Source organism: Zonotrichia albicollis, chromosome 2, assembly GCF_047830755.1.
Source record: "Zonotrichia albicollis isolate bZonAlb1 chromosome 2, bZonAlb1.hap1, whole genome shotgun sequence".
In the NCBI taxonomy this organism is placed as follows: domain Eukaryota; kingdom Metazoa; phylum Chordata; class Aves; order Passeriformes; family Passerellidae; genus Zonotrichia; species Zonotrichia albicollis.
Window position 1 is genome coordinate 68527264 of NC_133820.1, and position 12195 is coordinate 68539458.

The window sequence follows — 12195 nt, forward strand, 5'->3', positions numbered from 1 at the left end:
TCAGCTGGAAGGCTGGTTGAGGAGAAATCTGTCAGTCTTGGCAGTTAAATGGAACTGAAAGCCTTGGTGCAGTCCATTACGGTGGCTCGTGGAGGGAGTGGTAACTCACAGGAATGAAAGTGGGAGGCAGTCATGTCTCAAATTGTGTTGAGAGAGCGTGTCTGAATATGTCCTTAATCAGCATAAATGCTGGAGCATTTGAAGACTCCTTTGCTCTAGTATTTGGGGTCTTCCCTTATATTTAAAACACCCTCCCCCCTTGCAATCTCTACTGTAAGCTTGGGGATGTTTTGAGCATAGCTACTTGTTTTATGGCTTGGTTCCTCCTGGGAGCCTTTGTGTTTGAAGGAAAGCACCTTCTCCTAAAACTGTGGTGCACAGGGGTCTTTGTCAATGCAAAGCTTTTGAGATTAAAGAGTTCATTGCACATTTGCTGTGTGCTGGGAGTGTTGTAACATGGATGAACAAATCTAACTAACAGGGAGGAGCAGACGTAAAACATCACATCCCTGTGCTCACTTGAGCTGTATGGCAGATTTCTGGGAGAAATCCAAAGAAAATACATGTTGACAGCTCATGTTCAAATCCTCTTAAAGAGGACTAGTTCTGTAGTGTGTTTAGGTTTGTCTTGTAGAAAAATCTTCTCTTTTTCCCTTGGTACATGGTTGACGCTGTCTTGATTCAATGTGACACTTAGCATTCATGCTGTAGTATAGGGGGAATGCATGTGATAAGATTAAATATTTAAAGAAAGATCCATGTCTTTTTGATAGCTATTTTTAGTGAGAAGCTGTTCTATGTTCTCTTTACTCCATTTCAATAGACATCAAATATTTATTTTTTGTGTTTCTATACAGAAGCTGGGGGAGCATGTGCATGTGTTTCTCATTTACCACTTTTATCTCAAAGCCCTGGCATTTAGTTAACTAATGTTTGCAGAGCAAGTAGTGCAGCCATTTTTGGGCTTTGATGGTAAAAAGCCTGCTGCCCAGGCTCTGCGTGTTAGAACCAGCGAGACATTTGTCTGGAGGGAAGGATGTTAAGGGAGGTGGGGAATGGAAGAGATGGGATGGGTTGGGAGATGGTTGTAACAGTAGATTTCTTTTCATCTGCATGGTCTGGCAATTTTTCTTGAACCTGGAATTAAAAAGGGGCAGTAATTCTGGTGAAGTTGAGGTCAGTGTGCGAGCACAATGCTAAATATTGCTCAAGAAGGAACTTGTGTGCTTTTCCTTGTCACGTTAAAGGAACCTTGTGCACCCAGAAGCTGTTCATATAGCCTTTTTTTTAAGTTTAGAAGAACTCAGCAGTTAGTTTGCTAAAGGCATGTCATTCAAATAATCCCATTGAAGCTCCATAGAAATAATATAGGAGGACTAAATCATGCTGTTATGTGTTGGGGCAAAGAGGGTCCATGACTATAACCAAACTATTTGTCTGTACCTTGCTTGGTGGTTTGGTAGATCTAAGAATGCTAATGGGATATTTTTAATTTTTGTTTTGTTTTGTTCATTGCTTCTGGATATGTAAGCCTAAATGCACTCAGGTTTCTTTTCCTCACTAATGCTTTTTTAAGAAAGAAACAGTCTGTTGAACTTCACTGAATTTAAAAAATCTGTGATGCTTATAGAGAAAGCTGATTTGGTAAAGGGGGAATTGAGAAACTACAGTGAATCCTTTAAGAGCCAGTGAAACTATTTTTTTTTTCTTCTAGAAATTTTCCTACTTTGGCAAACATTGAAAGGAAGAAGGAAATGCAGACACAGAAGGAGGAAAGGGGAGAAGTGCTGACTACCCAGCAGTTTGGGTAAGTGTTTTGAAGCAAGCTTGTTGCTTACCTCCCACTGAATTCAAATGTATGCTTTCTAACTGTGGTCTCCTAGCACTTGCTGCTTCCACTGTATGCAGAATCTGGCTGCCCTTAAGGAGAGGACAGGCCATTTGACAAACTGCTGATGTAATATTCTTTTGTTTACTTCATAGTGCTCCAAAGTACACTTCAGTTAAACGAAACAATAAGTACATGAAAAATCTGGTACTCTGGCTTGTTTGAGAATACCACTTTCTAGTGGCCATTCATTAAATCAGCATAGCCTTGGTCTCTGAAGAAGTAGTAATGGGGGCAAAAGTCATGCAACAGAATGATTCCACATGATTTAATCCTTTATTATCTGAAAATGGCCAACAGAGATTTTGTTCTTACTCTCTCTTCTTTCTGATGATAAATCAGTAGTCAAGTGAAGAGGGGAAGAAGATAAAGATGATGGAGAGCAGTAAAAAGAAGCAGCACTACTTAAGTTATAACGAAAACCATATGAAAATAAAGTTAAATCTATCTGCTTACTCGTCTTGGATTTTTATCTGTTCACTGCCTTATAAATTATTTTCCAGCATGGTTCTCTCTCAATTTCATTGCTAGGTGGAACCAGCTAGCTTCATTAGCTCTGCTTTAGGACCTGTGGGAAGATTGGTTTTTAAAAAAAGTTGTTAAAACACACTCCTAAAATATCATTTGATTAAACTGGATTGACTGAGCTGGAAGGCAGGAGCAGACTCAGTCCTAAGGGGCTCTTGCTAAATGCCATTTTCTGCCACATGGAAGTGCAGCTGGGGTTTGCCTAGCTTTTTGGTAGGGGATGACAGCAGACAAAACAAAACTTGCTAACTTGCACCATGGAAAAATGGTTGAGTTAGTGCAGAATAAGAAGTTAGTGTAATTTATTAAATGTGGACAATGCAAATTGCCTTGTTGCAGCATGTTCTTCAGAAGATCCAGCACTTTCCTGCCCCCACTCAAACCAGTTGCCTTTCATGCCTGAAAGGAAAGGTTTATAGAAGACTGAAGTAAAACTTCCTTTAGATGATATAAAGTTGCAGGAGTGCTTTACACCCAAGGAACCAAACCTGGGCATTGAAACTCAGGCTGCAAACATATATGTTGTATATATAACATATATATTATGACATTTCTTTGTCACAGTAACAAACTGTGGTTTTATTTGCTAACTTTTGTAGCTGTGAGTCAGATGCATCAAGTAGCTTTAAATGTCCATCAGCAATTCCATGCTGTTACATTTGTTAGGAGGTTTGTATCTGGAAAAGCGTTTGGAAAAAAAAAGCCCTCAAAATTGCAGGTTCGTCACTTCTATGTAACAACTTTTTATTCTAGTTCATTCTAGAAATCTCTTCTTTTTCTTCCCTCCCTCCCCTTAGCACTCTACACTTGGTGAGCTGTCCATAATCTGTCATTTCTGCTTTGTATATCAGCAGTAAAGATTCTGCAATTGGTGCTTATCTGGCAAATTTACTGATGTGTGAGGAAAAAGTAGAATACAGCTTGTTCCCTGCAAGCTGTACTATTAAAGCAAATGGCTAAGGAAGATTTAGAAAGGATTAGATGCTTAACACTTCCATGGTGCTTTTCATTTGTGGTTGTCTGAAGTGCTTTGCAACTCCTAAGTCTCAGCATCCCTGTGTGTGAGATCAGAGATGCAGAAGGACCACTTTGGAAGCCTGTCTGGTGTCTCACAACACCTGAGTAGCAGTGCACAGCTCTCCATGCCCTCTGCATGGAGAGTGAAGGGCAGGATGTCTTCCACAAGGGAATGGCAGAAGGCAGATACCAGGCTGGTGTTTGCTGGGACATGTTTTTGACCTTGAGGTTTCTTGCTGGGTGTTTGAGGCCCCAGAGAATTTTGAAGGTTGGTTTTAACCCTTGGTCAAGGATAACAGCTTTAATTAACCCCGTATTTGCTCAATATCTTCTAGGTTGTACAACATGCTGAATTTAGAGTATGGTTGGACAAATTCAGAAATGCAGTTTTCTCTCTAGTTGGGAGTTGAATCATAGGAGATAATATTAGCCTTTTGTGGGTGAGGGACTGATGCACAGGAAGGCAGTGGCTTGCCACTTGTACCACAGGAACACTGTGGTGGGTGATGCCATCAGGGATGAGCAATCAGTGTTAGACACTGTCGTGAAGTGACTGGAGAATGAAATTAAATATGTTTTGCTGTGATATAAAGTAATTTTGTGTGCTATGACTGGCCTTGTTCTCTTCTAAAGGAGGACTTGATAAAGCCAGAAAAGCATGGAAGAGAGGAATGCTGGTAACAGGAACATTTCTGAACAAAGTAGTGGGTGGCTTGAAAGGGCTGTGTGATGGAGACCTAGAAAGATTGCATAGGTGGGAGAGGTGAATAAAGTGTAGTTATACACTGATTCTTGTAACTCAAGAAGAATGGGTTACTAAATGACTTGTTTAGACCTCAGAATGAAGACAAACAAAAGAAGTCCTTTGTCACAAAATATTAACCTTACTGCACGATTTTAGCAATGCCAGACATGAACACAGCATTCCACATGAGGGATAATAGGACCTCAGCTGTGCTGGAGGTGAGACTGAGGCAGGGAGGACTGATCAGAACAAACCATAGGGCTCATTCAGGACAGGAGATCTTGTGTAATTTTTGCTGTTGTAATGTACTGATGATTAGTTACAGTCCTGTTTTCCTTAATTAAGTTTCTGTTGCTTGGGAATAAATATTTTCAGAAAGCTTCAGCTGTCCCTTCTATATTTGCTTTTCTCTCTTGGTCACATTGATTCTTATATCTATAGAATTCAACCAGAGTTTAAGCTTTTCTGGTATCTTCCTATAACATGTGTTTATAGGACAAACCTGGAAGATAATGGAGCTGTGAAAGATAAGTGGAACCAGCATGCTGTGCTCTTCCTATATTTCAGGACTTGTTCTTTTGTTTCAGGTCCTGAAAAATGCATTATTCTGATGGACATTTCTTTTATTCCTTTTCCTTGGAATGGGAAAGATGAATGGCATGTTGGTTGGAGGCGGGAGTAGGTAGTCATTGCAGCTGATGGTGTCAGATGGCTGAATGGATTTGGTGCAGCAAGATGCTTCTCAGAGCTGTAACTGGAAAAAAGAGACTTCAGCAGTGAAAGAATGTTTATAGTAGATGCTTTCCTTATAACTTCATGTTGCCTCTGTTTTGAATGGCTTTAATGCTTAAGTGAAGATTTGTTGACTTTGTTATCTCAAATGAGAACGCCCTGTCCTCACACTGCCGGTTATCGAGGAGCTTTCTTAGCCCATGTAACCTTGGCCTTGTTGAAAACTAAAAACTGGAAGTCATGAGCTTCAAACTGTTCATTCAGTTCCTGCTTTGTCCCATTGCCCTGCCTGAGATGAGGTGTGACTGATTTTATGGTCTGTCACCTCGTGTTAGCTGAGCTGGTGTAAGTCCTGGCATCCTTCTGTGTTGCTGAACCTTAAACAAGGGCCTGAGCCATTTGGTTACATCAGTTGTTTTTATTCTCATAGCTTATCATCTGTATAAGCTTTCTGTTTCTATTCTCCAGCAAAATGAAGGGGATGTGGAAACCTCCAGAAAATGGAGAAGCTCTTGGGCATCAACGAAGACACAGGAGAAGACAATGGCGTCCATTCTGGAAGAAATTTAGGAAAAATGGTGGCGATTGTCATGGACCTAAAACTCAAAATGAAGCCAATGGACCAGAAAACAGCACATGTGAAAAGGAACATGAAAAACAAAATGCTTTGGCAGGCCAAGCATATGAGAAAGACGTGGACCCTCTTGGTCTTCTGGCAAACGGTGATGTCGGTAAGATGAAGGAACTTAGAGAAGTTTTATTTTAAATGGTTGCTTTAAGTTTAGATGCTGAGACTTTGTGCTTGCTAGTCACCATTTTGGAAGTCTGACATGAAGTTTCGTGCAGCGTTACATGTTTGGATGTAAATATTGTACAGTAGTCTAAAGGCCATGCAGCACCAACATAGGTTGCTAAATTAACATAAGAGAGATAAGAAAATATTTATAAAACCAGAAGAAGAATGAAGTACTTGAACAGCCAAATTATTTTTAAAGAATGTTAAATATCCCTTTGTGGTTTTGAAAGCAACAGTACTTAGAAAGTGAAAACAAATGGATTTCCTTGTATGAGTTAAGTGAATTACTTAAAATGTCAGTGTTTTAATTCTGTTCTTTGCTGTATTATTACTCTTGATATTCTCCATATGTGTGTGTTCTTTGAAGTATTCCTGCTTAGTTTTTCTGGATTTGGTTTTTTGTTGGGTTTTTTTTGTGAGCACGTCTTGTTTCCTCATGCTGGCAGCAATATAAATTCTTCAGATCTAACTATTTATAATATAGTCAGCAGTACTCCTAGAATATGGCATGTAAGCTGACTTATACTCTGGCTATTTTTAGCAACAAGGGTAGAATAGATTCCCTGGAAAGATGTCTGATGCTGAGTTTTTCCTCTTGAAAACATAATCTTCAATTAGTGAGAACAAGAACTCAGCATCCCTATGCAATTTGTTTACTCCATTAATCTTTGTGTGTTGGGAAACTTAAGTATGCTTAAATATCTCTATATTTCCCTGTAGCATTTGTGTTTTACTTGATGATAAAAGGTCGAATTATGCCAAAGTACAGCTAGTGACCTCTCTTATAGTAGGTGGAAAAGGAATGTGGTCGCCCTTAATTAAACAATATTAAAGCTAGTTGCAGCTTTTTATACAATTGAGAAAGATAGCCAGAACAAATAATAACAAACACAATATAACTAAGTAGAATTAAAAAAAAATATACATCCCAAATCTATGATTTTATTGAATAGGTGCATCTTTTTGATTCTTTTTTTTTTTTTTTATTTCCCCTGATTGGCTTCTAAATCCTTCTCCTCCATCTCAGAACTAAATCCAGCAAGACTTCAAAACGTATTATGAAATCCTCTCTCTCTCTTTACCTACACTTAATTACAAGACTTGTAATTCTATTTGGTATGCAGAGGAGGAAGCAGAAAGCTCACCTTTCTGCTGAGCTTCAGGAAACTTTTTGGGGGGTTTTCTGTCAGTCCATGGCACCATTGTGCAATGGTGCCCAGGTGTGTGTGGTGCTGAGATGGGGATTTGGCAGCCAGGCTGGCTGTTGGCAGGATTGTTGGGAAAAATCCCTCTTGCCTTTTCTTTCCCTGCAGATTCTGACAAGGATGAGGCAGCTGAGGAGGATGGAAGGCTGGGAACAACAGTTGTCCCCAGGCAGGTCACCTCTGCCCTTAGCTCGCTGTCGGTCAACTATGGCAGCGCATCCGACAGTGAGCCCGAAGGTGCGTGGAAACAACTTCTGCCCTTCTCCTCTCCCCTTCTACCCTGTGTCACACTGCAGTGACAGGGACTGCAAGCAGGACTGTGGCTTTTTTTGCTGTCCTTTTCTCAGTAGCACATCCTGGGTCGAGAGAGGAGGCATAAAATGTCTTTGATTAAGTTGTGTGTCGTCAAATTTCCCAAGTCTTTTCTCCCCTAGTTGGGGGAAAATAAGGAACCTGTTTCCAGTCTTGCTTCAAATCATGTTTGAATAGTGCCAGGAAAAAGCTAATTTCCACATCCTTAAGGGCTTTTTCCATACAAGGCTGCTGGGTGTTCCAATAGGACTTGAACTCTCTGTTACTTGTATTTTGTGCTTCTCTGAGTGTATGCATCAGTGGATGGTGAGGGATTGCTGCTGCTGCTTGTTTTTGCGAATATTTACTAAGCCCTACTTGCCCTGGGTGGCCTACCCAAAGTTAGAGAGCATCTAACAGACAGTGATTGAACTTGGGCATCCTCTGCCCTAACTGTATCATGATTTTCTCAGCAGCCAAATTTGCAGCAATCTATAATGTGAGGCACAGTACTTCTTAAGTGATAAGAAGGCAGAGGTTTGAAAATCTCAATCAGGTGTTATTCCTTTTATTTTTCTTTTTGTGCTGTAGAATCGAAATACCTTGTTTTCCTTTCTGTGAATATTTAGAGATTATTCTTTGTATTTAAAAAGAAAACCCAAGCCAAACAAAACCCTCCCTTCCTCTAAGTAAACCTTGAATATCTTCACATCAGGTTGTGTGAGCAAGAATAGTACTAACGAACTGCCAGTGCATGGGGATATGAGCGTGTTGAAGAGGCTTTTAAGTTTGAGATGAAAGTGTGTTCTTTTTCTTTAAGAAATCCCTGTCAAGACTGCAACAAAAGCTGAGAGAAACCAGGCTGTGCTCAGAAATACGCCTCAAACTACTCCTGCTCCTCAGAGTCGGAAACCAAATCAGAGCCGCCCAGAGTGCGCAGGCACGGCGTTAAGGAGCTCGAATTCAAATGCACGTTCCCCCAGAGGGCCTGATAAGCGGGGCAGGAAAACATTACCTCGCCTTCCCAAGCGCCGTCCAACTCTGCTGGAAATGGTAAGAGGCTAAAATAATGCCTCCTGTGCAAGAGTAGAACTGTTTGTGAATGTTTCTCCTCTTCCCTGCGGGAAGTTAGAGCAGTCTGTTAGCACAGGGCCTGGCTTAAGAGTAGTAAAGGGAGCATTTCACTTGGAGGAGGTGAAGATGCTTTAATAGACAAATAGAAATACCCTGGTATGCATTCAGGTAACAATCCACTTTAGTAAGCAAGAGATAACAATGAATCATGTGTCTGAAATGAGCTGCACAAGGGACAAACCCTTTGTTCCTCTCTCTTCTCTTCTCTTCCCTTCCCTGTAGCAGTATCCAGTAGGTTTGGTTTGCATGTAATCCCAGCAGCCATGATCTGATCTTTTTGCTCCCAGCTTTGCTGTTCAGCCACCTTCCTCTGCTGGAAGACCATACAGTACTTCATGCACATGCAAAGAAATCTAGTTGGGAAGTGTGTTGGTGGCTTAAAATACAGAGTGGTGTTTAGCTGCAACCTGTTTGTAGCAGGGTTTCTTCTCTGGGCATGTTTTGATCAATCTGAGGAAGGGACAGCACCCTGAAGAGCAACAGGTTGGTGTCTCAGAAGGGTAGAAGGAGGTTTGTTGGGGTGAGTCCAAGATATTCCCAGTAGCAGTGCCGAGCAACCCATTTGGCCACAAAGCTTGGTGTCTTTCTTTAGAAAGCTCTGACAAAACCTTGGAGCTTTTTATTGTATTTATTACTCAAAAGCAGTACTACTCTTGTGATTCTATAAATGGCATAAAGCTCCTCCATCAAGGAAGAACTTGCAGTGGGCAAAAGACAGGAGAAGGCAGGGTGTCACTGACATCAGAGCTCTGAAATAGCACAGGATGTTTCAGCAAGAGATACCTGATAAGGTACAACCCAAGCTGCTGATGTGGGAGAAATCCTTTGGTAGTCTTTTTAGCACAGAGTACCATTGCTGCCAAGAATTAACGTTTCTAGTGACTGAAAAGGAAGTGTTTGTCCCTTGTGTAGCTCCCTAAGCATGCAGTTGCCTTTCTCACTTGCTCTTCAAAGTTTTTGGTGATCAAAGCAGTGACGACTCTGGAAGAAAGTCAGATGAAGTCCCACATACTGAGAGAAGCTGGCAGTACATAGGAAATCTGAGTTGAAGCTTGCCAGTGTAGTCCATTTCCACTAAAATTGCATTTTAGTGAGGTTTTTTACCTTTTCAAATTGCTCAGAGTTGTTTTTAAAGAATGTGTGCTGTGGCTGTGAATCACAGAGGAGGGCCTGAGGTTTGTTGGTAGGCTTCCACTGTCATTAAAAATGGTTAGTGTGCAAAAACCTTGAGAGGGAGTGAGGTTGAAATTTTACAAAATGGATCCAAAAAGTGCTTTAGAATGCTAAAAAAAGGTTGTTGTATCAATGATGCTTTAAAAAAAACCAAAAGTGAGGTAGGAGAATAGCTGCAGGTATCTCTTAGCAGTCATTTGGCAGTGAGCTTGGGCACTACAAAAACGTGTTTATTGTGGACATGCAAACACTAATGTGTATTTAGTCATTCTCTGTGCTGACAAAATCAAAAGCTTGTGTACTGTCACTCCACTGATACCCATCCCTGCATTAAAAAATCAACTACAAAGATACAGTCTTTGATAGGGTAATTTCTGCTGCCCTGCTGGGCCCTAATTTGGCCATTTGGGAATTCACCAGTTTCTCCCAGTCACACAAAGAGAATGTCACTCTGTCCCTTGTTTGCCCTGAAGTACATCTCCTAGTTCATGTGGAAGATTCCTGAAGGCTCATTTTAGATGTCAGCTGCTTGTAACACCTCTTAGCAACTGATCTAAGTAAAAATACTCAGGCTTAAAAGTGGCTGGTTAAACCACTGTTTAAACTCGTAACAACAAAAAAAAGCTTCTTGGTGACATTACTAGCCAAGCTTAGCCAAATCTCCTGCAGTGTGTAATACAGCTCTACTGCAACTGATCAGGTAGTTACAAATTTAGCCCCTTGGCTCAGATTTTGTTTGTTCATACTACTAGTTCTGCTGACATTCACATTGAAAAAGGTTCATTTGGCTCTCTGGCTGATAGGTTTCTTTTTCCTACTACCAAAGTGAACCTTAATGAGGTTGAAGTCAATGAGGAAGGCCTCTAGCACATTGATTAAGCTACTAGAATTAGGTTGGTGTATGTATTATAGCCCAGACCAGTTACTGCTGTTTAAATCTATGGTCTGGTACCTGATGAAAGATGCCCCTTCCTTGTATTTATCTTTTACTCATAAGGGGTTTAAATTAAAAATGCATGGGATATGAAATTGCAGATATGGTATAACTTAGAAAGTGTGAAAAGTGATAACAGACCTGCTACACTGATGTACTGGAATGCATGGCCTGGTATCACAGTCTGTGATTTGAGAACATCATTCTCTGGTATGGCAGTCTCCAGCCCCATGTGTCCAGGACCTGTGTGAGGGATCCAACTGTTTAACTTGAAAGATGTTGGAAATCACTGAGTAGATCAATATACGTTGCTATGCGTGTATCAGCTACAGAGCAATAGAGGGAAATGTGCATCATCTTCTCTTTTTTTTAATTTCCAGTTACTGGCCCAGGACATCCGGCACGAGAGGAATGTGATTTTGCAGTGTGTTCGATACCTCATCAGAAATAACATGTTTGGACTTCATCTTAAAACAGAACCACAGGCTGAAGCAGAAACTGAACAGTCCCCTACACCTGCAGCAGAGCCTTCTATGGAAAAACCTGATGAATCTAGTTGTTCTTGTAGCTCTGACCTTCAGTTAGAAGGAGGACAAGAAGATGCATTATTAATAGCCCAGGGTGAGAAGGAACCTGTGGATCAGACTTCACAGGTGGCTCAGTTGGCAGATGAGGACACGTGGGAAACCCCATCAATTCCGTGTGAAGGGGCTCCACAGAGGACGTCTCTTATGGACAGTAAAGGCTCACATTTTCTACTCAACTGATGCTTTTTGAAAGACATCAGTGTAACAAAAAATCCTTAAAGTACATACTGAGAGCTGTTAAAACCACTTTCCTAATCTGTTCTGCCCTAGGTGGCCATTTCCTTGGAAAACGTGTTGAGTAATTCCATATCCACATGGCACAAAGGCAGCAGTGGCACAGAGTATGACCTTCCCTAGAGTAGATGCAGATCCCTGCTCTAGAGCTTCAGAGTTCTGAGTCTCTTACCTTCTTGTGAAATGTGTGTGAGTCCATCCCCAGAGCCAAGTAGGATGGATTTTTTTCATGTGAAGTCATGGTCCGGTGTGTGTGGAGTATCTTGAGCGTCCAGAAGTATTTCAGTGTAGTCTCAAAATGGTAATTCAGTCCACACATTGTTTCACTTCAGGTTTTACAAGATATATCCAATATAAATATAACATATGTAAAATATGGAAGCTATAACTGACCTGTCTCAAAAAGTACTGCTTCCACCAGGAGCCTCTTCCTCCCTGAATTAAGTTGTTAATTGAGCAGAGAAATGGAAATGAGGGTGAAGGTTTTATTTATTAAAAAAAAAAAAAAGAGAGATACTGTAACTGCTTGCATCAGTGCTGGGTTGCTGGTTGAGCTCAGGTACCCAGTATTGAGCTTTAACTTCTGTTACAGTTATTGCCTGACAAATTAACTCCTGAAGCAAACCCTCAATATCATTATCAAAGGTTAGAAAGCTTACCAAGAGTTACTGGTTACGTTTTGCATATACATTGAGAATTTATTGGTTGGCCTTCTGGAAGAAGTCCTTGATACATTGTTACAATGCTCCTACAGCGCACAGCGATTGGTTTTTTTGGTGGGTTTGTGCATACATCCATAGTGTTGTGAGCAGTAAAAAAGAAGCATCAGCCAAGATTTAGAAACAAATTTAGTCTTTTGATTATATTGTGCATTTGTTTGTCAGATTGCTTCTTATTAGGGGCAGGTGTTAGTTTGTCACATTGACATGGA

The 12195-nt window shown here is 40.8% G+C and overlaps 1 protein-coding gene across 1 annotated transcript in view; it reads left to right on the top strand.

The window, feature by feature from the left end:
• The window catches only part of NUFIP1 (nuclear FMR1 interacting protein 1), a 19810-nt gene extending 8007 nt beyond the window's left edge, over nt 1–11803 (top strand). The window contains exons 6-10 of the mRNA XM_074535447.1: nt 1715–1807; nt 5379–5641; nt 7020–7148; nt 8023–8255; nt 10824–11803. Coding sequence (XP_074391548.1) covers nt 1715–1807; nt 5379–5641; nt 7020–7148; nt 8023–8255; nt 10824–11210 — 1105 coding nt within the window. The 3' untranslated portion in view covers nt 11211–11803. The remainder of the gene's footprint in view (nt 1–1714; nt 1808–5378; nt 5642–7019; nt 7149–8022; nt 8256–10823) is intronic.
• Nucleotides 11804–12195: the final 392 nt, after the last annotated feature.